We start from the raw sequence: 25468 nt of genomic DNA, 5'->3' as shown, positions 1-25468 counted from the left end.
GTAATTTGTGTAAATGTAACACCATTTCAAGACTTCCTCCCTTTTAAGATCAAACTTTCTCAGATTTTTGAAAGTCTTAAAAGGAAGGTTTAACTGTAACTAAATAAATAATAAAATAAATAGATGATTTCATTAATCAATCAGTAATTACATGTCGCTTGGCATAAGAAGGAAGCTTCTTGCGGAAATCAAACATCTTCTGGAATTTCTTGTCCGTCAATCTCTGCTCAGCTTGTGCTGACAGACGCTGATCCAATGCACTGTTGCCCGGCAGTCCGACCGACCCTGCACCTTCATCTTGTGTAAAACCTGAAATAAACAATATTAAATAATACATAGACAAAAAAAAATTGTAACAAGCAGTTTTATTTGGCATTATTGTAAGGCGCTTAGAAATATTGGTAGGATTTCATGTAATGTTTGTAAAAGTACAAAAGTATATATTTGAAAACACACCTAACGGTCTTTATATTAGTGAATGAACAAGTCAGACGATTATTAATAAGAAGATGCTTAATTACTTTCAGACTATTTGCTTTCTCATTGATGGTAGGGAGTTCATTGTTTGTTTTTCTTTCTTGTTTTTTTTATGCTTGATTTTGGAGTATTAGTTATAGCACTGGCAGTCCATCTGTTTTGGAAGTTTTTTAATCGTAGGACATGCGCCACGTATACCTTAATATTATCAGAAGCTCCTTTTAAGACCTGATTTTTACAGATATTTTTAGGTCTTAAATTAATTTCACTGTATATATATCTCACCTTCCCCCAGCTCGTCATCAAGAAAGATGAATTCCCCATGGGCACGGTTATACTCCAGCACTCCCGCTACCTGTGGTACATCTTCTTCCATGTCAGCATCGTCTTCAGCACTCCCTAACGCTCCGCTCGAGGGAGTGCGGGGTAGTCCCTGGCTCGTAGAAGATCCGTCATTCCTAGAGCCAGACCCGGTTGGCTGTGAGGACCCTGAGCGAGAGTCTGTTCGCCGACTTGAGTGAGATTCGTCGTCCCTAGAAGTAGAACCTGCTTTTTTCTGAGAATATCCTTCCTGAGTCTTTGGTCTACTGTAGGTCTGTTCAGAGCGAGAGTCTGTACGCCGACTGGAGAAAGATTCGTTATCCCTAGAACCTGAATCAGTTTTCTGAGAAAATCCTTCGTGAGTTTTTTGTCTGCCGTAGCTCTGTTCAGAGCGATAATCTGTTCGCCGACTCGAGAAAGATTCGTCGTCCCTAGAACCTGATGCGGCTCTTTGAGAGGACCGTTCGTGAGTGTTTTGCCTGTTGGAGCTGTGTTCAGTGCTACAGCCCGGCTGTCTGTTCGCAGCCATCTCCACATCTTCCGACAATTCCTCCCAGTTGTCCACAGCCGCTGTACTTCTTCCATGAGCCGCAGCCCCGCCGCTGTTTGATGATTTCTGATCCCACCAGCTGTCTTCCTCCCCGTTGTCCTTTTCGTCGAAGTCGCGGAGCATTTGGGGCGGGACGTTATCGGCCTGGTCGATATTGTTGAGGAGTCGTCGGATGTTGTTCTCTCTATGTTGATCCATGGCGATTGTTGGACGCTGCACAGAATCAAGACAATTTCATTTCATCATCATAAACAAAGTATTATCTGCTATTCAGTTTTCTTCCACAAGAGTTTATGGAGGGGCGATTGCGCGTGTGACTCCCTTCATGCCGATCTCCACATGCGTGGTGCATACAATATTTTTCACGCTTGAGTTACTAGGGGAAGAAGGAAAGGGTGACCCCTCCCCCTCACCCAAAATGCAACCCAACAAAAATGCTAATAACTTTTGCATCTGTTAACTGAATTATTTCATACTTGGTATACATTTATTTTAGCTTATCTTTCTTTCTTTCTTTATTTGGTGTTTAACGTTGTTTTCAACCGTTCAAGGTTATATCGTGACGGGGAAAGGGGGGGGGGGGGGGGGGGGGGGCGATGGGATAGAGCCACTTGTTAATTGTTTCTTGTTCACAAAAGCACTAATAAAAAAATTGCTCCACAGGCTTGCAACGTAATACAATATCATCGGGTAAATTCTTCCCCCTAACCCGCGGGGGGAATTTTAGCTTATGCATGACCAGTTTAATTACAAAGTGACTTTTGTGCTCTTAATAATTTTGTTTTTAAATCCGAATTCAGGGGTAGACTCAACAGTTTAAGACTCCCTCCTTTTTAAGACCTCAAAACTCCCTCCTTTTCAAGACCTCAAAACTCCCTCCTTTTCAAGACCTCAAAACTCCCTCCTTTTCAAGACCTCAAAACTCCCTCCGTTTTAAGACCTCAAAACTCCCTCCTTTTTAAGACCTCAAAACTCCCTCCTTTTTAAGACCTCAAAACTCCCTCCTTTTCAAGACCTGATTTTCTTAAAATCATAAAATTAAAAGGGTAGCACTCTTGTACTTAGCTACACATAATAAATTCCTTGATATGCAGCCACATTGATTCATTTGCGCTACTCTTGAGATCGGATATGAGATAATTATTGGCTCACATTCTGTCTTTCCTGATCTTCCTTCTTGGCTTTTGAGCGTTTGGCGTACCACAGGCCGATCTCTCTCCCCTTCAGTCCTGGGGGAGGTCTTCCTCTCCCCCCTCCCTCTCCTTCCTCTCCTCCTTGATCTGAGAGTGAAACACACACACACACACACACACACACACACACACACACACACACACACACACACACACACACACACACACACACACACACACACACACACACACATACAGGCACACACACACATTTTATGCAAATTCAACAGACAATGTTCAGAAATAACTGTGGTGTGGTTTGTACTACAGCAGAACCTCCATTTTAAGACCCCTCCCTCTTAAATTCCTGTGTTCTCAGATTTTCTGTTCATAACCTCTGTAAATTTACCCACATTTGTTATATGAAGTCTCATATCGCGCGCGAATCTCCAGACTCGGACTCAAGGCGCAGGGATCTATTTATTTCAAGACTACCTCCATTTAAAGACTGATTTTCTCTGATTTTTGGAGGTCTTCTCTGGAGGGTTCCACTGTAGCTGTGGAAAAGTTGCACACCTGACAGAGAGGCAAACAATGACATTGACCTAGACTAGGGCATACATTTAGCAATGATTAACTGTGTTATGCAATTTCCCCTCGATATTAATTTACTTTGCCCTTTTTTTCAAAAATACAGTATGGTCATCAGAGCTAAATGATTCACTGCTCATTGCCAGCCGCAATTACTGTGCATGCATTTTACAAAACTCACATAAGTAAAACTAAAAGAGATAGAGAGGGAGATATTCAGAGAGACTGAGCTAGACATGCAGACAAATACACATGTACGCGTGCGCGCACACAAACACACACACACACAAACACACACACACACACACACACACACACACACACACACATGCACTCACACACATACAGCTCAACAAATGCATTTCTAAATATAAATTAACAAAATCAAATAAATTACCAAACGGTCTGCCTCCTCCTCTTCCTCCTCCTCTTCCTCCTCCTCTGCCTCTTCCACGACCTCCGCCTCCTCTCCCCCTCCTTCCTCTCCACCCCCCACCTTCCCCTCCTCCACCACTGTCGTCACGGTAACCGCCTCTCCGGTCATCCCTGTCCATGATGTGTTGCTGTGCGTGCTGGAACAGCTTACCGTAACTTCGTTCCGCCTTTGGCATTTGTTATTCTGTAGAAAAAGATATTTTGGATAAGATAAGATTAAGAATACTTTGTGGAAAAGAGAAAGATTGCATTGTGAATATGTAACCAAAAAAAAAAAAAAAAAAAAAAAAAAAAGATTAAGAATACTTTAAGTTTCATGTCCATTTTCATTGTATCAATTCTTGAAATCACATTGAATTGTATGAAGAAGAAAATGGTGCTGCTAGACATTGTACAGTGGAACCCCCCTATTAACACCCCCCCAATTTAAGACTCCCTTCCTTTTAAGAACCTGTTTTGTCAGACTTTTGGTTCTAATAACCTCTGTAAATTCCCCCCCCCCCCCCCATTTTAAGACCCCCTCCTTTTTAACTTTAAGACCTGAGTTTCTCAGAATGTTGATGATCTTAAATGGCGGGTTTCACTGTACTCTGAGAAACGAAGGGACGTAAGCACTGCAAAGGGATAGGACATACATGTACATGTCATTTCTTTCTTCTCGTAGATTTGAAGGTTAGATACAAAATTAATAAAATATTCCACGAAATAAACCAGTGACTAAGTGAGCATGCGAGTGAGAAAGAAACCGACAGTGACAAGGTGTTTGATCAAACGAAGGGGCCAGCCCCTTGTCTGGATTATCTATCAAAGTAAACCAGGCACTGCTGACAGTATTGTCAAATTACAGGGTGATAAAAAATGTAACGATCATTGTGCAATAATGAAAAATGCACCTCTACAGTCACACAGAAATTGCTCACCCAGTCTGTCAATTTCTTGAGAGTCTTTATTTGGTTCGTTGTGCTGATATGGTGCAATTGAGAGTCCAGAACTAACTAGGAATTTTTGTATTTGGGAACAGTAATTGGAGCTTTTGGTCCATCAAACACGAGCAACGCTTAGCTTTCTGTTGAACGATAAGAGCATTTAATATGTATTCTTAAGATTTCTCAAGTAAATTAGTAGTTACAAGTCGCAGTAACAAATAATTGTTGTTAAATTCCTATATCGTGCGAGGACTGCAAATTCTCGCGAGAAGTGGTTCTTTCTCGTGCCGTTTGAGAAGAGTTGTGGCTTCATGGAAACCTCCGACTCGAAGTGTGACGATTTATACCAGTTACCACCGCTAATGATGGAGCCTGCTGAAGACGGAAATGAGCTTATCCCCAAAGCAGATATTGGTGACGTTCCAGAGGAAGTTCTGGAGATGATTTTCGGTCATTTGTCGCCCTATGCAGACTTGAAAAGCTCGATGCTAGTTTGCAGACAGTGGCATCGTGTGGTTTCAGGTTAGTCTAGTTTCACTCAAATCACTTGAGCAGTTGAGGTATATACGGTACATTGTTGACTTTATGGGTTGAACCTCAGTCGGGCTCAGATCAGATGTTTGGTAGATAACAGAAGATCTAGAGATAACAAGCATGCTTAGTCTTCTGCGCAAAAAGGAGAAAAAACACAACTGGAGTTGCGATCTGGGCTGCATGCATGATCATACAAATTAGAGAGCTCTACGCAGCTACAACCTACACTTACAGTTTTGCAGATTTTTGAAAGTAAAACAGATTTGATCGTTTCAGCATTCTTATTTAATATTATTTCTTTTTGCTTTTGATCGACTAAGTTAGGTCCCACCCCCATCTTCTTCAGAAGAAACAAGAAATCAATTGGTAGAGTCAGGGATAGGGTTAGGGTTTTAACTTTCATCATGTTAGAATAATTAAAATGCAGTAAATAGTTGGCATAGTGTATTTAATCTTTATTGAAACTCTCTCTCCCCCACCCACCTGGCAGTGATACACTAAAAGTATCTATCTATCTATATACGACTTGTGTCTGTCTGTGTGTGTGTGTGTGTGTGTGTGTCCGCGATGCATGGCCAAAGTTCTCGATGGATCTCTTTCAAATTTGGTGGCCATATTTAGGTACACCCCGGACACAACCTGGTCAATGAGATATTTCAACACGTGCTCTCAGCGCGCAGCGCTGAACCGATTTTGGTTTTTCTCTGGATCCATTCCCAGTAACTCTTCCTTATTTTCTCCAGTGTTTTCAGCGTTTATCTCCCTTCCTTCGTGTGGCGTCAATCCATATTCCCGTTTCTATTTTTAGAAGGTCACTGTCGACAACGCTCAATCCATATTCCCGTTATACTATTTTTAGAGGGTCACTGTCCCGGCGGGGATATAGCTCAGTTGGTAGCGCGCTGGATTTGTATTCAGTTGGCCGCTGTCAGCGTGAGTTCGATCCCAGGTTCGGCGGAAATTTATTTCACAGAGTCAACTTTGTGTGCAGACTCTCTTCGGTGTCCGAACCTCCCCCCGTGTACACTACATTGGGTGTGCACGTTAAAGATCCCACGATTGACAAAAGGGTCTTTCCTGGCAAAATTGCTTAGGCACAGTTAATAATTGTCTACCTATACCCGTGTGACTTGGAATAATAGGCCGTGAAAGGTAAATATGCGCCGAAATGGCTGCAATCTACTGGCCGTATAAAATTTCATCTCACACGGCATCACTGCAGAGCGCCTAGAACTGTACCCACGGAATATGCGCGATATAAGACTCATTGATTGATTGATCTTCTCCAGTGTTTTGCGTGTTTATCTCCCTTCCTTCGTGCGGTGCGCCGGCAAAGCCGGGTCCCTTCACAGCCGGGTATTCGGCTTGACTTCTTCCCGGCGAAGCCGTACCCGGCGAAGCGGGTATTCTTCTAGTATATATATATATATGGAAAAAAAAAAATAGGTGTGGTTAAGGTAACAAACATAGCCCCAAAAAATAGGGTAGGAAGGTAGGAAATCACTTTTTTTTTAACTTTTTTTTTAAAACTTTTTATTTTTAATGTGTACAAATTAAACCTACTTGACAGAGAAATAAGTGTGCGACTCGAGCGCTTTCGCTTCCATTGCGTTTTCTGCACTCGGTTTTTTTGTTTTTGTTTTTTTGGTTTTTTTGACAAATGTAATAAAAAGTTATAGGGTCGGCCCCTAAAAATAGGGTAGGTCGGGTTACCGTAACCACACCTTTTTTTTAGGCCTATGTATACCCCCCCCGATGAAAGACTTAATTTTTCCCTTTGAAGGCTTTTTTGAGATTCTCTGCTCATAACCATTGGAAGACTAACTTCTATTTAAGACCTGACTTTCTCAGATTTGTGTGGGTCTTACTCTTACATTTAGTCAAAATGGTGGTGCCACTGTACGTACCATTTCTTTGTGTTAACAGACCTCATCGTGAAGCTGCAGAGAAACTTTCACCAGATGCTGCGGGCGAGTGAGATGACTTGGTCGTTCATTGCCAGTGAGCAGCCCCCCACCATCACCGACCGCTTTTCCCACAGCGCCTGCTACTTCCACCAGTCCATGTACATCTTTGGCGGCTGTTCCGCCACCAACACCACCTTCAACGACCTCTGGCGTTTCGACCTCACCACCAGACAGTGGGCGCGACCTGTGGCCAGCGGTGAGTTAATTAGGCTGACGAGATTTGCAGCGCTCTCAGTATGCTTGTGTTTTGCAGGAATAGGCTAGCTTTATGTGTTTGGCATTTTTTTCCAACCATTTTTTTTAATTACTTTACTTTATTATCCCATTGCTCAAAAATTCGAGTAACTTTTTTTGTTTTTTGGGTTTGCTTACGAAGGGCCATATCAGGGTGGTGCTGCTTTGACATATAACGTGTGCCACACATAAGACAGAAGTCGCAGCACAGGCTTCATGTCTCACTCAGTCACATTATTTTGACACCGGACCAACCAGTCCTAGCACTAACCCCATAATGCCAGACGCCAGGCGGAGCAGCCACTAGATTGCCAATTTTAAAGTCTTAGGTATGACCCTTAGGTATGGGTTCTTCTTCTTCTTCTTCTTCTGCGTTCGTGGGCTGAAACTCCCACGTACACTCGTGTTTTTTGCACGAGTGGAATTTTACGTGTATGACCGTTTTTTACCCCGCCATTTAGGCAGCCATACGCCGTTTTCGGAGGAAGGTATGGGTTCGAACCCATGACCTCCCGATCACGGGGCGGACGCCTTACCACTAGGCCAACCATGCCGGTTTCGAGTAGCTTTCTCCCAGCGGAAAGCTAGCAGCAACAAGAGTTGCGCCACCCAGGTGTTTTCGTTTTAAGGTGTAATCAGCCACCTGTACTTATGGCAGAACGACCAAGGTCTTTTACCTGCCACTGTGGTGACACGGGGTGGGACATGAATATCATCTCTGAGCCGGGGTCGGCCCGCTATTGCGCGGGGCCGCTATTGCGCGAATCTTTAGGGTTAGGGTTAGGGTCAGGGTTAGATTCGCGCAATAGCGGCCCAGCCCCTCTGAGTCTACACATAAAGTTGTCCCAGCCAGGATGCGAACTCGTGACCCTTGGATCAAAAGTCCAGTGCTGTAACAACTGAGCTACCCAGTCTTGGGGGTTCGTGCTAATTAAGTATTTTGTGGTTCCTGTACCTCACCAAACAGGAAACTCTGACGTTAAAGGCACAGTAAGCCTCCCGTAAACCATCACAGATACTGTCAGGCTTTTACACACAAGTACAAACACCCTTCAATTTGAACGCTCACCGAACGGGAACATCCTAGGTGCCCTACGTAAAGAGCGAGCAATTTTCAAAGAATTAAGTTTTCGGATTGTCTCTATCACAATCGGACCGTGGTGCGTTTTGGCGCTAGACCTAACTTTTAAAATCTAAATAATAAATTGAAAGCTTGTTACGCAAACATTCTTAAATCATAAAAGAATTATTTTTTCATTCAAGACAAGATCAGTACAATTCGAAGTTTTGAAAGTTTGAAAAAAGAAAAGCCCGGAAGCAGGGTCACGCAAGGTCGTGGTTCTCGTAGCAGACGACGGTTTATGCTATCGCCAGTTCCTCTGAACAGTCAAAAGCCATCGCTAGAGTTCTTGTGAACCACATCCGTTTCGTGCATAATCAGAGGTACATAATAACGTGCTATTGCAGATAAGCTCACAGCGAGCCGTATTCAAATTACAAACTGACGACTGCATTGTGAAAAGGGGAAACTGGATCACACGGGTTCACGATGGCTCAGGGGTAAGATTAACCACGCAAAAATAAATTCTTTGAAAATTGCTCGCTCTTTACGGAGGGCACCTAAGATTTTCCCGTTCGGTGAGCGTTCAAATAGAAGGGTGTTTGTACTGTGTGTAAAAGCCTGACAATATCTGTGATGGTTAACTTACGGGAGGCTTACTGTGCCTTGAAATGACAGGATCTTTCGGTGTGTGTCTGTGTACATTTAGATAACTATGCTTGTCTGTGAAAAATGAAGTGAACCAAAGCATACAGTTTCCAATTCTGTTGTTGTTTCATTGACATTGTGACTCTTTCGTTTAGGATTGGGCAAAGTCAACTTTGCAAAGTCTACTTCACGAAGCTTTGGTACTGCATTTTGGGTAAAAAGAATGTGCAAAGTTAACTGCGGGCTGAACCTGAAGGGCAGCGTGATGATGTGTTTTTGTACTTGTTTGTTGACCACAGGCACGTACCCATCGCCCAAAGCGTGTGCCTCCATGGTGGTGTACAAAGATTCCCTGGTTCTCTACGGAGGCTGGAGCAGACCCACTCCCATGCCTCTACATCAGGTAAAGTTACCCTGCTCTCGCTCAATATATCACTCTCTTTGTCTCTGGATCTGTTTCTGTCTCTTTCGGTCACTCTCTTCTCTCTCTCTTTCTGTCACTGTCAGTCACTCTGTGTGGTGCTCAAAGGCTTTTTTCTCCCACTGCCCTCCTCGTGCTCACACATGTATACACATATATACACTATGTCTGTCTTGGCATTCCCCCCCCCCCCCCCCCCCCCCCCCCCCCTAAAGTCTGTTAAGCTATCAATCATTTGGTATGACAGCTTGGTGATATAGTTACTGGAAAGATCTAGTTATTGTATATATATATATAGATTGTAGTCCAGCAGAAATGTCTTAATTTTGGGGGATTATGGGTGTTTGTTTTCAGGCGCCTCGGTACTTCAGCGAACTTCACATGTACACCCCATCGACTAATCGGTGGTCGCAGATCATGGCGATGTCCCATGATACGCATCACCCGGTGGCCGGTCACTCAGCGTCCATCATGGGGGACGCTATGGTGGTGTTTGGGGGGTCACATGACACCGGCTCAGGGTACGTACTTGTTTTCTGTTGTCAGTTTGATTTTTTTTGGTCAGTTTGATTTATTCTGTCCTGGTTTTCTCAGTTTGATTTACATTTAACTTATGCGGAACCAATCTCCTGGCACTTGAAAGAATGTGTAAATTAGAATATAACCAGCATTGAAATGAACAAATGACTATCATCAATGTTTCAGGTGTGTGTGTGAGTTAGTACTGTTAGTGTTACAGAGTCCAAGTATGTTGGCGTTGAGTTAGGAAGGTATTTTTTTCAAAGAATGTTTACACCTTCAAGTATTGAATTTGATAGGATTAATATAATTTGAGGTGTTAGTTTTAGTGTAACAGTTACATTAACTTACAAGGTGCACAGTGGTAAGGCCAACAAAAAAAAATAGTCTGTTTACGGTAACATAGGCCAAAAAAATAGGGTCGGTAGGTCGGGATTTTTATTTTATTTTAATTTTTTTTCCCAAAAACCATATTTTTCAGTTATTTTGCGGATTTTTTTAAAAAAAATTTTTCTTTTTTTTTTCTCCCCAAATGCCAAAAAAAAAGTCTAGGGTCGCGCGAAAAAAAGTCTAGGGTCGGTCGGGTTACCGTAAACAGACTATTTTTTTTGTGTGGCACAACTCTTTTTTAAAACCTCCAAAAATCTAAGAAATTGAGGTCTTGAATAAGGATGGAGTCTTATAATGGGACTAAATTTACAGAGGTTATGAACTGAAAATATGAAAAAACTTCTTACATTTTAAAAAGAGAGATGTCTTGAGGGGGTTGGGGGTCTTTAAAGGTGTAACATCTTTCGTTACAAGGTATATAACGGTTTTGTTTATATCTGTATCTGTTTGCCAGGTGTAACGACGTATGGTTATTCGACTTTGTGGAGTCCTCTTGGAAAAAACCCGTCATCACAGGGAAAAAACCCAACCCCAGATACGGGCAGTCGCAGGTTTGTCAGTTTGGGATTTTTATTTATTATATTTTTTCAAATTGTTGTTGTTTTTGACTCACATGCGAAGCAAAAGTGAGTCTATGTACTCACCCGAGTCGTCCGTCCGTCCGTCCGGCCGGCCGTCCGGAAAACTTTAACGTTGAATATTTCTTGGACACTATTCAGTCTATCAGTACCAAATTTAGCAAGATGGTGTATGATGACAAGGCCCCAAAAAACATACATTGCATCTTGACCTTGCTTCAAGGTCAAGGTCGCAGGGGCCATAAATGTTGTCTAAAAAACAGCTATTTTTCACATTTTTCCCATTTTCTCTGAAGTTTTTGAGATTGAATACCTCACCTATATATGATATATAGGGCAAAGTAAGCCCCATCTTTTGATACCAGTTTGGTTTACCTTGCTTCAAGGTCAAGGTCACAGGAGCTCTTCAAAGTTGGATTGTATACATATTTTGAAGTGACCTTGACCCTGAACTATGGAAGATAACTGTTTCAAACTTAAAAATTATGTGGGGCACATGTTATGCTTTCATCATGAGACACATTTGGTCACATATGATCAAGGTCAAGGTCACTTTGACCCTTATGAAATGTGACCAAAATAAGGTAGTGAACCACTAAAAGTGACCATATCTCATGGTAGAAAGAGCCAATAAGCACCATTGTACTTCCTATGTCTTGAATTAACAGCTTTGTGTTGCATGACCTTGGATGACCTTGACCTTGGGTCAAGGTCACATGTATTTTGGTAGGAAAAAGTTGTAAAGCAGAAGGTCAAGCATGTGAGTCATATGGGCTTTGCCCTTCTTGTTATGACATATTTATCTACTTGTTAAGTTATTTATTCTTTTTGTTTTATTTAGAAGAGAGAAAATGTAAGTTTTACGCCCTCACGGCAAAGCCATTAGGGGCATGTTACACGGGAAAACCCGGCTTTGTATGAAAATAAAAAATAAAAATGCAGGGGGGGGGGGGGGGGGGGGGGGGGGGGGGATGTAGACAGCTGGCTGCCGGCTGCTAGAGGAGACCTGAAATGGGCTAGGGACCGGGTTGGGTCGTCTTGGGTCAGTGCTGAAATGGTTACTTTATTGGCTGTTGGCCGAACGGACACCCGGGATTCATATTTTTGTATGCATGTATTCGTGTTTCCAAGGCCTGAGGCTTTCGCTGTGACCCTGGGATCTTTATCGTGCGCATGCGTGCACACGGGGGTGTTCGGACACCGAGGAGAGTCTGCACAAAGTTGACTCTGGGACACACATCCAGCGCCGAACTTGGGGGTTGAACCCACGCTGATAGTAACAACCGGTTTTAAAGCCAGCGCCTCTACCGACTGGGCAAACTCCCCCCCCCCCCCCCCCCCCAATTGGTTGGGGTCAAGAAGTTCCATGGAGGGCGGGGGGTATGGAGTAACACATAGTGTTTTGCTCAGAACATTCCCACCCAAGCAGAGCCGCGCTAGGGGTACGCATTACCGTAAAGCTGGCAGTCAGTGCTACCAAATGTCGTCTGTGTCTACCACACGGTGGTGACTTAATGTGGGTCTATGTAAGCAGATGCCAGCGCAAGCAATCTGATGCAGAGTCAGGAGGCGGTTTGGTACAAGAGAACCTTAGAGGCCACAGCCTCGGCCGTCTAAGGGATCTGTGTGTCTGGAGGCACATTTGGTTTCTGAGGTTCAAGCGGAGCTGTTGCCTCTGCTCCCAAGTTCCCGTGTCTGGAGGCGTTTTTGGTATGGAAGCAAACCTGTAGGTTGGGGCCTCTGCTTTTCAGCATGCCAGGACTACAAAATGTGTGTCTTGGGACACATTTAGCTTAAGATTCCAGAAGTGGATCTGTGCTGTGCTGGGTCTGCTGCAAGCACACTAGAACCAGCTCGCAACAGTTGAGGTGAACAGATTGGTGACCAAGACCATCATCGGTTTCTCTCCGAGTGATGGGTGTGGGCGGAGAAAGTCTCCCAGACTGAGAGCATTCTCCCTTCTGTAGCGGATGAGACTAGACATCTCTTCCTTGAGAGTGTCACAACCTTCAAACACGTGTGTGAGGTGTCCAGTCTTGCCACACTGACAGACTACCTTGTCCCAGTAGATGCGGCTGCTGACCGTGCGCAAGCGACGCAACAGGCTCATGGGTCTCGGGGGGAGTGGGAGGTGGTGCCCTTTCCTATTGTAGGGGAGGTGTATCCATCCTCTCTCTTCACATGTTTGTGACAGTGTCTGCTCTCTTTCCTCTCTTTTTAGCTTGGCTAGCAGCAGTTTGGCTTCCTGGCAGGAGAGCCGAATGTCTGTCACTGGCATGGTTGACATAGCCGCTGCTTTTGCTGCTCTGTCCGCCATTTCATTTCCCCGGATTCCTGTGTGGGATGGCAGCCACATGAGGGAAAAGTCTGTTCCTTTTGTCATAATTTGGTGGGCTAAGAAATGAATTTCAGTTTGCATCTCTCCTCTGTTCTTGGTGCCATATGCAAGTGCTTGCAACGAGGATTTTGAGTCCGTAAGGATGACCACCCCCAGAGTTGGGTTGGCAGATCGTTTATCAGTGTGCAGGCCATGTAGATAGCAAATAACTCTGCAGAGAAGATGCTGATCCCCTTGTTTAGCTTGTATTTTCGTGTTATATCAAGTCCAGGAATCGACAAGGCACACCCAGCCTCCCCTGACTGCAGGATCGAACCATCTGTGAAGACCTGTAGGTGGCTTTTAAATCGTTGATCGATCTTTTCTTTTGCAACTGTGGCTAGCAGCAATGGGTCTTCTGCCTTTTTGAGGCCTTCTCCATAGTCCATGATCAGATTTGGGGCTTCAAGCAGCCATGGAGGGTAAGGAAGAGTACCACCTGTAACCAGCTTTTCCTTGGACAGGGCACTCTGTTCCCATATGCCCTTCACATGGTTGTATATTGGGAGCACTGTTTGGTATGTATGAGTCTTGGATTCAAGAGCTTTGTATTGCATGTGGTCGGTATCTCCCATGTCTGGGGTAAATACTTCCACTGCCGTGTTTGGGACACAGTGTATTCTGACAGCCAGTTGTGCACATCTGAGGTGGCATTCCTCTTTCAGTGGCAGCCATCCCACTTCCTGGTAAAGTAGAGTGGAGACTGCCGATCTGGGGACCCCCAGCGCCACTTTGAGAGCGGCTCTTTCTACTCTTTCAAGCTTTACCCACTGACTGTCAGGAGCTGCAAAGAAAGCCTCTTGGCCGTAGCTGAGGCGCGACCGAACAAGGGCACTGACAAGATGGATCAATGGTTTTCCGGCTGCCCACGACTCTCTGCTCAGAACCTTTATCAGATTTAGGGAGCGTTGAGCTTTTCTCACAAGTGAGTCTATGTGTGAGCCCCAACTGAGAGAGCTTGTGAATGTCACTCCCAAGAACTTGGTTTGATCTGCTGGCACCAGCTGCACCCCATTTATGAGTCATTCTCCAAAGCTGGTGAATTCTTAGGTCGGTCACTTAAAACGACATTTTTACAGAAGCAAATGTGGTTAGACCTTTCCCCCTGTTTATGTGGATACAGATATGTTTGAAGAAGCACCCACAGCAAAATGAATGAACATATTTGTATTTTGATATTAAATATAGTGTAATAATGTCAGTAAATCAACAAAAATGGCGTCAGAAAAATGGGAACAGGCTCGGTACATATATTGGAAGCTACGGTCCATTGACACGATAAATTCATTATGCATGATTTGTTGAAAAGTCACTTTGTGAAACGATAAAGGTTCATTCCTGTGCAAATGTTGTTATTTTCTTTGTGTTTGAGACCCCCCAAAACTGAAGTTGAAAACAGCCTTTCGTACGCATCGCATGTTGTCACGCTCACTTAGATTTTTTCGACCTCTGTAACCAAACGAATTTCTTTATAATCACTATTTTTTTTACGATCAAGTGAACAAGTGCACCTTGAAGATGCAGAAAATGCATTCATTCAACCGAGGACACACTTTGGACGAATTTGATGTCTCAGAGAGTGTTTTGTGTCACACGTGATGGCTTCGTAACGGCCGTTTTCATTATAAGCTAGCATCAATTCAACTGAATGAAAACATAAATTTTTATGTTTGCACCTTTGTTAATCACCTAGCCATGCAGATGCGTGACGTTTTTTTCACAATTTGTCGTGAATAATGACGTAATTCATGAAAAAAGAAGGTGTAGTTGACATTTTGGACGGCTGCGTTCGTAACGCCCTCTGCTACCGGCGAGATGCAGACCCCGATTGCTTGAGCACCTGGGAATCTTGCATGACAAGGTTGGTATTATTTTGTTGCTCATTCATTTATAAGCATGTTTGTAAAAAAAAAATTAAAATTAAAACCACGCAAGTGTGAATTCCATGAAGTTCTTCAGCCCCACCGGGTTTCGCTTGTCAGTCCTGTAATCTCATGAAGTGAGCGTAACGGCATCTTCGGAATCTTGCGATTTAAAATAAAACCTTTTCTTAAAACAAAGGTGTATGGTCACGTAGATTGCTCACTTATGACATTGTATTGCATTCTCAAAAGCGAATATTATGAATTTGATACTTTATCCAGTGACCAAGTTTTGTGCGCACCAGTGACAACAATTAGACGTGTTGTGAATGATGTCTCCGGTAGAAGGCTAATTATCCCCCAGAAAATTCGCCCTTGTACATCTGCCCTCTGAACAATTGCCCCTATGACAATTGCCCCCCAGACAAATCCAAACCAAGGGCGGACAGTTGCCCCCCCCCCTCCCCCCCGACAACTGCCCCCCGAATACCCCCTCCCTCCCCAGAATCTAGTGTGTGTGTGTTTGTGTTTGTGTGCGTGTATATGTGTGTGTGTACGTGCGTGCGTGCGTGTGAGTGTATGTGTCTGTGTTTGTTTCTGTGTGTGTTTTTCTGTGTGTGTTTTTCTGTGTGTGTGAGTTTGTGTAAGTGCGTGCGCGTGTGAGTACGTGCGTGCGTGTTTGTGTGTGTGTGTCTTTTTGTCTCTGTGTGTCTGTTTGCACGTGCGTGCGTTAAATGTTAACGCGTGCATGCGTGTGTTTTCGAAATGTGTATATGTGTGCGTGCGTACGTACGTGCGTACGTATGCGTACAGGATGCGGTTCAAGCACCGTTTGGAGAGACCTGCATTATAGTCTGCTTATTCAGTGACACACAAACCCAAACCTGTGTATGTGTGTGTGTGTGTGTGTGTGTGTGTGTGTATATATGTGTGTGTGTGTGTGTGTGTGTGTGTGTGTGTGTGTGTGTGTGTGTGTGTGTGCATCAAACGTTCTTGAAGGAATGGTGAATATAAAACTTAAAGCGTTCATTGTAGATATATTTATAATCATGATAGCAAGAGAAGTGTAAAGCGGTCATGCATAGCATACAAATAAAACACAGTCATATAGAATTGCAAGTTAATTCGTTTATATATTTGGACAGTAATAATACAATCCAAAGATTGATACTATAAACTTTATATTGCAGGTATTGGACAGAAAGCCTGGTGAGGTGCACTTTGTTTCCATGAGTGGCAGATAAAACACATATGGACAGCACTTGCAGTATTAGTTACCTTTTGCTTTAAGCTTTATTGTTGTATATCCGGCACATTTTGTTGTCAGTTGCTCTTTCGGATTTTTCAAAGTATGGTGTTTGTTTTTGCATGATCTGAATATTGTTGATCACAATAAAATTGATATAATTATACATTTTCTGGTGTGTTTTTTTAATTATATGTGTGGTTGTCAAATACGTATTCAACACCTCGTCAAATTCAAGGTTGTTACAACGTTTTCACATTTACGCAGGATCTCTCCTTCTCTCTCTCTCTCTGTCTCTCTCTCTCTGTCTCTGTCTCTCTCTCTCTCTCTCTCTCTCTCTCTCTCTCTCTCTCTCTCTCTCTCTCTTTCTTATTCCCTTTTTTCTGTCCACAAACCTTTTCTGTCACCAATATAAATGTGTGTACATGTATATTGTATGTACGTGCCAAGGTATATTTAAAAAAAAAAATTAAAAAAAAAAAAAATTAATTATAAAAAAAATTATAAAAAAATTATTATTTCTTTATATTTTTTTTATTTATTTCTTTTTAAACAACTCCTTATACATGCTTGTCAAGCTATAATTAGTACAACATATAATCATTCAATATGACTGCATTATTAACAAATTTGTGTCACGATGATGCGCACGTAATGAGACGGGTATACCCCCCTATCAGATACCTGTATTTTGTAAGGAAACGTATTTCTTGCTTTTTCGTTTCTTGCAAACTGTCATTCTGATAACAAAGAACCTTTGAATCAATAATTCAACTCAAATTAGTCCATTTTTATTTTTGGGCCTTATTCCCACTTTTGTTAACCAGTTTTGGAGAATGACTCTTATGGTAATGGAACATGTCCTTTTGACAAGCTGCACTCCTGTGAAGGCCATGAACACGTTTTTTTTCGGTAGATAGCTCAAAGCCATTCGTCTGCATGTAGTCAGCGATCTGGTCGACTTTTGCTTGGTACCGCCCCATTTTTGTTTAATTGTTGTGTTCTTTATTTATGTACAGTCGAACCTGTCTAAAGCGACCACCCAAGGGACTGAGCAAAAGTGGTCTCTTTATTAGGCAGGTGGTCTCTTTAGGCAGGTGGTCTCTTTAGGCAGGTGGTCTCTTTAGGCAGGTGGTCTCTTTAGCCAGGTGGTCTCTTTAGCCAGGTGGTCTCTTTAGGCAGGTGGTCTCTTTAGATTATATAGTCGCAGGGCAGGTTCGATTGTATATTTGTTTATTTAACTGAGATATAAAACAACCCTAGATATGAGTAGTAACAGGTTTGTTGGAGTGGGTGAGTGTTTATTTATTTAAGTACTTATCTTTTTATTGACTTATTGCTGTTTATTTGTTCTACAGAATCTATACTGTGTTATTTTTTGTAGCGCTGTTCGTTATTCCAGGATTCACATGCTTGTCTTACGTTTCTTCTTCATCTTCTCGGGCCTCAGATGGAGTCTTGTGTTCCAAGCACTTCTTACTTGACCCATGTTATGCTGATTTAAGCCCTTTTCCATGTAAACCATGAAGTTAAACAAAATCAAAATACAAGAATTGTACGTTAATGGAACGTTTATTTTTAACAAAACGAAAAGCTACATTTACCAGTACGTCGACCCAGTGATCTGTGAAGCAGACAGACAGACAAACACTTATATAAACAATGGACTTATCTTTCTTAGAAGCGTGGTTGTAACTCCCTTTCAAGATGCCAGCGAGGTAATCAATGATGATTTTATTTAATTTTTCGATTCTGAATTTTGGAACGTTAGCAGTCAATCTACTTTGGATTTCATGAAGTTAAACATCATACATGTTTTTTGAGGCTTTAACATACTCTATGGGAATTCTTCCACATAGACAAGGTACATCTATATCTATATACGGCTTGTGTCTGTCTGTCTGTTCGCGATGCACGGCCAAAGTTCTCGATGGATCTGCTTCAAATTTGATGGGCATATTCAGGTAGATCCCGGACACAATCTGGTCGATGAAAATTTTGAAAACGTGCTCCGATTTTGGTTTTTCTGTAGATCCACTACATCCATTTCCAGTAACTCTTCCTTATCTTCTACAGTGTTTTGCGCGTTTATCTCCCTTCCTTCGTGTGGCGTCAATCCATATTCCCGTTACTATTTTTAAAAGGTCACTGTCCACAACGCTTTCATCCCGGCGAAGCCGGGTATTCCTCTCCGGCGAAGCCGGGTATCATTCGGCTCTACTTCTTCCCGGCGAAGCCGGGTATCATTCGGCTCTACTTCTTCTCGGCGAAGCCGGTACCCGGCGAAGCCGGGTATTCCTCTAGTACATGTATATTATGTCTGATCAATATATTATCTTTTGTGCAGAAAACACTGGACGAAGAGCATGTGATGATTGTGGGGGGATGTGGTGGGGCCAATCAGGTGAGATTTCTTTATAGCCCTCAGTAAAGGGTGTATACAGACCTTGGAACCCATACGATTTCGCCATATTTTGTACGCATGATTGTCTGGAATACGATTAGAACGGTCAGTGGAAAAAAAATACGACGAGACAAATTCCTAGACTACTTTTCTTTACAAGCGCATCCCAAAGCCAATTGAACGCTGTACAAGAATCCTTGCATTGAAATATTGGGATGCCACATTGCCCACAAGTGAAACTGTGTTGGTGCTTCCAGCTAGGGCACAGTAAGAGACTATTTCAGAGACAAAATAGACAATATGAAAAAATCAAGTTTTAAATATGAGGGAGTTTTGAATTGGAGGTAATTTACAGAGGTTATGAACAAAACAAAAATGAACAAGTCGCGTAAGGCGAAAATACAACATTTAGTCAAGCTCAGTCGAACTCACAGAATGAAACTGAACGCATTGCATTTTTTTCGCAAGACCGTACACTCGTAGCATCGTCTGTCCACCGCTCGTGGCAAAGGCAGTGAAATTAACAATACAGAAAAGCGCGGGAGCGGTTGCGCTGAGGAGGATAGCTCGCTTTTCTATATTTCTATTCTTGTTAACTCTCTGAACCTGTTTTTAATCCAAACATATCATATCTGTATGTTTTTGGAATCAGGAACGGACAAGGAATAAGATGAAATTGTTTTTAAATCGATTTCGGAAATTTAATTTTGCTCATAAGTTTTATATTTTTAATTTTCAGAGCTAGTTTTTAATCCGAATATAACCAGTATTGGCGTTAACCGGTAATTACCGGTATTTTACTGGTTGAAATGAGAAAATACCGAAAAATAATTGGCTGCCGGTATAACCTACCGGTTGATTTTTTAGAACTACCGTTTTTTTCGCTGGTAAAACAACAAAACCAGTACTCTGAGTTGGACTCTTACTGATTCCAATGACCAGCCTACCTTTTTTTTCTGGACTGTTTTCATCATAAAAGTTTGTGTACCAGTTTGAACAAATATTAGCGCCATCACTGATATAACATAATTATATGTTTTTGGAATCAGAAAATGATGAAGAATACGATAAATGTAATTTTGGATCGTTTTATAAAAAATAATTTTAATTACAATTTTCAGATTTTTAATGACCAAAGTCATTAATTAAATTTTAAGCCTCCAAGCTGAAATGCAATACCAAAGTCCCGCCTTCGTCGAAGATTGCTTTGCCAAAATTTCAATCAATTTTATTGAAAAATGAGGGTGTGAAAGTGCCGCCTCAACTTTTACAAAATGCCGGATATGACGTCATCAAAGACATTTATGGAAAAAATGGAAAAAAAAATGGGGATATCATACCCAGGAACTCTCATGAAAAATTTCATAAAGATCGGTCCAGTAGTTTACTCTGAATCGCTCTACACACACACACACACACACACACACACACACACATACACCACAACCCTCGTCTCGATTCCCCCCTCTATGTTAAAACATTTAGTCAAAACTTGACTAAATGTAAAAAGCAAGGGTCTTGAAAAAGGAGGAAGTTTTAAATTAGGAGGTTCCACTGAATAGCAGTGATTATATATATCCTAGATGTTTTGAAAATGGGCATTGTACCTACAGGATAGGCAAGACAGATCCGAGGCTTTGAATCATGTGAACTGTGTGTGTTGCTATGAATGTTGTGAACTGTGTGTGTTGCGCCAGATGTTCAGCGACGTGTGGCTGCTACACCTGAGGGACAACGAGGGGACCTGGGAGGAGGTGATGGTGCATTGTGCAGAGTTCTCCCCCCCTGCCCTGTGGTGCCATCCTGCCTGCATGGTGAGTGCTTTGTGTGCATGGTAGCTCGGCTGGTACAGCGCTGGGCTTGTGATTCTCGGGTCATAGGTTGTCTCCCCCTGCTCTGTGGGGCCACCCTGCCTGCATGGGGAGTGCTTTGTGTGCATGGTAGCTCAGCTGGTACAGCGCTGGGCTTGTGATTCTCGGGTCATAGGTTGTCTCCCCCTGCTCTGTGGGGCCACCCTGCCTGCATGGGGAGTGCTTTGTGTGCATGGTAGCTCGGCTGGTACAGCGCTGGGCTTGTGATTCTCGGGTCATAGGTTGTCTCCCCCTGCTCTGTGGGGCCACCCTGCCTGCATGGGGAGTGCTTTGTGTGCATGGTAGCTCAGCTGGTACAGCGCTGGGCTTGTGATTCTCGGGTCATAGGTTGTCTCCCCTTGCTCTGTGGGGCCACCCTGCCTGCATGGGGAGTGCTTTGTGTGCATGGTAGCTCGGCTGGTACAGCGCTGGGCTTGTGATTCTCGGGTCATAGGTTGTCTCCCCCTGCTCTGTGGGGCCACCCTGCCTGCATGGTGAGTGCTTTGTGTGCATGGTAGCTCGGCTGGTACAGCGCTGGGCTTGTGATTCTCGGGTCATAGGTTGTCTCCCCCTGCTTTGTGGGGCCACCCTGCCTGCATGGTAAGTGCTTTGTGTAGACGGGAGCAATGGCCTAGTGAGTGAATAGGATGCTGGCCTCCCATGTTGTTGGCCTAAGTGCTTTGTGTAGACGGGAGCAATGGCCTAGTGAGTGAACAGGATGCTGGCCTCCCATGTTGTTGGCCTAAGTGCTTTGTGTAGACGGGATCAATGGCCTAGTGAACAGGATGCTGGCCTCCCATGTTGTTGGCCTAAGTGCTTTGTGTAGACGAGAGCAACGGCCTTGTGAATAGGATGCTGGCCTCCCATGTTGTTGGCCTAAGTGCTTTGTGTAGACGGGAGCAATGGCCCAGTGAATAGGATGCTGGCCTCCCATGTTGTTGGCCTAAGTGCTTTGTGTAGACGGGAGCAATGGCCTAGTGAATAGGATGCTGGCCTCCCATGTTGTTGGCCTAAGTGCTTTGTGTAGACGGGAGCAAGGCCTAGTGAATAGGATGCTGGCCTCCCATGTTGTTGGCCTAAGTGCTTTGTGTAGACGGGATCAATGGCCTAGTGAACAGGACGCTGGCCTCCCATGTTGTTGGCCTAAGTGCTTTGTGTAGACGGGAGCAATGGCCTAGTGAATAGGATGCTGGCCTCCCATGTTGTTGGCCTAAGTGCTTTGTGTAGACGAGAGCAACGGCCTTGTGAATAGGACGCTGGCCTCCCATGTTGTTGGCCTAAGTGCTTTGTGTAGACGAGAGCAACGGCCTTGTGAATAGGACGCTGGCCTCCCATGTTGTTGGCCTAAGTGCTTTGTGTAGACGGGAGCAATGGCCTAGTGAACAGGACGCTGGCCTCCCATGTTGTTGGCCTAAGTGCTTTGTGTAGACGGGAGCAAGGCCTAGTGAACAGGACGCTGGCCTCCCATGTTGTTGGCCTGCATGCTTTGTGTAGACGGGAGCAATGGCCCAGTGAACAGGACGCTGGCCTCCCATGTTGTTGGCCTAAGTGCTTTGTGTAGACGGGAGCAATGGCCCAGTGAACAGGACGCTGGCCTCCCATGCGGAAGGTTGAGTGTTCAAATCTCGGGCGGGCCCTGTCGGTGAGGGTTGAGAATTCTCCAATCTCCAAGGTCAAGGTCAAGTTGTGTGCAGACCTGCTAGTGCCTGATCCTTTTTGGTGTGTGCACACGCAAGCACAAGACCAAGTGCACACAAAAAAGGTCCATGTCAGTGTAACCAGGAAAGTATCAAGGATAAAAGCGGTCTCACACATAAAAACCGACGAGTGTATGTGGGAGTTTCAGCCCACTGCAAGGGCGGCCCCCTCTCGATACCAACCAACCACCCATTGGGACCATCTCAAGGATCCCCAACGATTTTTTTTCTTGATGCAACTCACCTGTTCAAAGTGACCACCTTCTTCTTCTTCTGCATTCTAGGGCTGAAACTCCCACGTACACTCGTGTTTTTTGCACGAGTGGAATTTCACGTGTATGACCGTTTTTTACCTCGCCATTTAGGCAGCCATACCCCGTTTTCGGAGGAAAAGTGACCACCCATCTATAACGACTAATTTTAGTCGGTCATTTGGTTGTGATTATAGACAGGTTCGACTGTAATGAACAGGATATAATGAAATGATCAAGATTGTTTTTCTCGTGACAGGTGAACGGCATGGCGGTGTTCATCAGCAAGAACAGCAAGGTGAAAGGTTCGACCCCGGAACCTTCGCACCACAACCGGATATGGATTCCCCCTCAGCTGAACCAAGCCCAGCCCGCAGGTCCACTTCCCAACGGGGCGGCCCCCCACCCTCCTCCGCACCACCCTCACATCCCACCCCCTCCCCCCTTCCCTCCTATGGCAGCCTTCCAGCGACGGAGAGAGGATGGGGGTGGGGGAGGGGGGTTCGGAGCTATGGGAGCAGCTCCCCCAGCCCCTGGAAGACCTCCGGACATCGTGCAGCAACCCAACTTCCACGGCGCCGAGAACCCCAACATTCGCGACGTCCAGCGGCTCAATCTTCGTGGTGGGCTGCGGGGGGCGGTAGCGGGGGGTCTGCACGGTCACCATCACCCCCACCCCCACCTTCCTCCCCACAGCCTCCCCTCTCCGGGTGTGGGAGCTCATCACGACGCAAGCTGCATCAGATTTGGTGCCTCTGCGCTCAATCACGGGGCTGGGGGCGCAAGTGACGATGAAAGACCCGGACCCAGTAACGCAGGTCTGGGCAACATCCTTGGACCCAGCAACAACAACGCGGGATCCAGCGGCAACAACCCAGAATCTCCTGAGGGTGCTCGCGCGGCGCTGCTCCCCGGTGCCGGCTTTCCCTCCCATCACAGGCCGCATAACTTCCCCCTCACTGACAGCGATTCCGACTCGGACTTGAACCCAGATGTTGAGATGGCAGGGGCACAGGCGCCGCGACCGGGGTACCCCTCTGTGCGGCCCAACGCCATGCACAACCGACAACGGCAGCTGGATATGCTACGCAAGCACGAGGACCGTCTACGGTCTCGCAACAGCAACAACAGCCAGAACCGCAGCGGAGCCAGCAACAGCAACGTCCGGGGCGCCGACTACGTCCCGCGCAATCCCATGGTGCTTCATGTCCTAGACTTCAGCGAAGTGGTCGCCTCTGGGACTGCCACCTGGCTGCCGACCAGAGAAACCATCACCCCCGGCGCCCCCGAGGAGACAATCTTTTACTCGCTGGTGGAGGGGCGGGGGGAGCTGGTTTTGTTCGGGGGGATCCAGCACGACCAAAACCCCATGCAGCGGGTCAACTCTCCCCCCAACTCCGGGTCTCATGTCGTCAGTAACGGTCTGTTTGTCATCAGCCCCAAGTGGCTTCGTCGTTTGTAGCGCCAGTTGGTAAGGGGGAGGTGTTAGGTGAGGGGGTGGGAGTGGTCAAAAGTGTAGGGGGGGGGGGGGGTGTCCAGAACACATGCAGCAAGTCAACGCTCCCTTTAACTGTGGGTCCCACTTTGTTAAAAAAACTGTCTTTTTTATTGTCAGCCCGCAGCGGCTTTGTCGATTGTTACGAAAGGAGGTTGGGGGCATTGGGGGTGGAGATCCACAACGACAAAAAGTTCATGTAGCATGTCAACTCTCAATCCCCACCCCCTACTGATCCCACGTCGTACATAACGGTTTGTTCAATCAAGTGGCTGCATCCATTGTTCCGGCAGTTTGTTCGAGGAAGGGGCTTTGTTGTGATGATAGCAATGATGTATTTGTCATCAACCCTAAGTTGCTTCTTCTTTTGTAGAGGCAGTTTAATGGGGTGGGGGAGTTGTTTTGGAGAGAAGAGAGGAAGGATTTGGGTAGTGGGGTTTGGGATGTGGAGGGGGAGGGGGGGTACAGCACTTTCCTGTGTGGCCAGGATGTACTTGCAAGAGTGCCAGGTGCTTGCATAAAAGTTTTGCAGGGTAATTTTGGGTGGTTTGCTGGTGTGTGTGTTTGTGTGTGTGTCCCATTGATTTGAGCTTTAGGATGGCATGTATTTTGTTGTGAGCATGTTGTCTTTCCTTTCCATGGAAAGCATAGAATTGAGTGCAACTTATGCATTATTTGAATGATTGAGGTTTAAAATGCTGTAAAGACTTTAGACAAAACAGAGAGATACAGAGAGTAACAGTGTCTTAGTCTAAAAAGTATAATTTTTCAGAGTACGTATGGCCATATTTTTCAGAGAGAGTACGTATGGCCATATTTTTCAGAGAGAGACTGACAGACAGAGAGAGAAAGGGAGAGATTGTTGTGTATATATGTGGAAGCAACAAACCCACAAAACAGTTACATCTGTTTTGTTTGATTGTGAAATATCCATGATTTCCAAGTGTGATAATGTTACTTAATGCCTCAGTGTCGGTGATGTCCAAGACACCTTCTTTTTTGTGCAAACAGTCATATCAGCTGCCACAAATCTGTCCTTTTTTTTAAGGGAAGAGAAAATCATACCATTTGGACACACACCAATACCCCCCGCGGGTTAGGGGGGAGTCCCATATTGGTTGGGACGAGAAAGAATTTACCCGATGCTCCCCAGCATGTCGTAAGAGGCGACTAACGGATTCTGTTTCTCCTTTTACCCTTAAGTGTTTCTTGTATAGAGTGTGGTCAATGTTTGTGGGGATTTTGGTTAAGCGGTACGTGTGTAAGAAATGTTAAGTCCTTTGTACTGGAAACTTGCATTCTCCCAGTAGGGTAATATATTGTACTACGTTGCAGGCCCCTGGAGCAAATTTTTGATTGGTGCTTTTGTGAACAAGAAACAATTGACAAGTGGCTCTATCCCATCACACCTCTTCCCTCCGTCGCGATATAACCTTGAACGGTTGAAAACGACGTTAAACACCAAATAAAGAAAGAAAGAAAGAACACACCAATAGTAAGGG

The 25468-nt window shown here is 44.6% G+C and overlaps 2 protein-coding genes across 2 annotated transcripts in view; one reads left to right on the top strand and one right to left on the bottom strand.

Moving 5' to 3' along the window:
• LOC138978877 (ATP-dependent DNA/RNA helicase DHX36-like) overlaps window positions 1–4471 on the bottom strand; it is a 49243-nt gene extending 44772 nt beyond the window's left edge. The window contains exons 1-5 of the mRNA XM_070351684.1: window positions 4428–4471; window positions 3470–3691; window positions 2501–2628; window positions 763–1561; window positions 152–309 (exon numbers count right to left, since the gene is read on the bottom strand). Coding sequence (XP_070207785.1) covers window positions 152–309; window positions 763–1561; window positions 2501–2628; window positions 3470–3683 — 1299 coding nt within the window. The 5' untranslated portion in view covers window positions 3684–3691; window positions 4428–4471. The remainder of the gene's footprint in view (window positions 1–151; window positions 310–762; window positions 1562–2500; window positions 2629–3469; window positions 3692–4427) is intronic.
• A 276-nt stretch (window positions 4472–4747) lies between these two features.
• LOC138978876 (F-box only protein 42-like) lies at window positions 4748–23955 on the top strand. The gene is made up of 8 exons (XM_070351682.1): window positions 4748–4955; window positions 6894–7130; window positions 9176–9279; window positions 9652–9818; window positions 10661–10757; window positions 18617–18673; window positions 20371–20487; window positions 22731–23955. Exons 1-8 carry the CDS (start codon window positions 4796–4798, stop codon window positions 23931–23933), a joined length of 2142 nt encoding a protein of 713 aa, XP_070207783.1. The 5' UTR covers window positions 4748–4795; the 3' UTR covers window positions 23934–23955.
• Window positions 23956–25468: the final 1513 nt, after the last annotated feature.

This window comes from Littorina saxatilis, linkage group LG10 (assembly GCF_037325665.1).
Source record: "Littorina saxatilis isolate snail1 linkage group LG10, US_GU_Lsax_2.0, whole genome shotgun sequence".
NCBI lineage: Eukaryota > Metazoa > Mollusca > Gastropoda > Littorinimorpha > Littorinidae > Littorina > Littorina saxatilis.
This window is presented reverse-complemented; position numbering and strand designations above follow the sequence as displayed.

Excerpts from the sequence above, each read along its gene's own strand:
- LOC138978876 (XM_070351682.1), top strand. The coding sequence starts at position 4,796 with ATGATGGAGCCTGCTGAAGACGGAAATGAGCTTATCCCCAAAGCAGAT. Across the intron at positions 4,956-6,893 it reads GTGGCATCGTGTGGTTTCAG|ACCTCATCGTGAAGCTGCAG; the intron begins GTTAGTCTAGTT and ends TTGTGTTAACAG. Across the intron at positions 9,819-10,660 it reads TCACATGACACCGGCTCAGG|GTGTAACGACGTATGGTTAT; the intron begins GTACGTACTTGT and ends TCTGTTTGCCAG.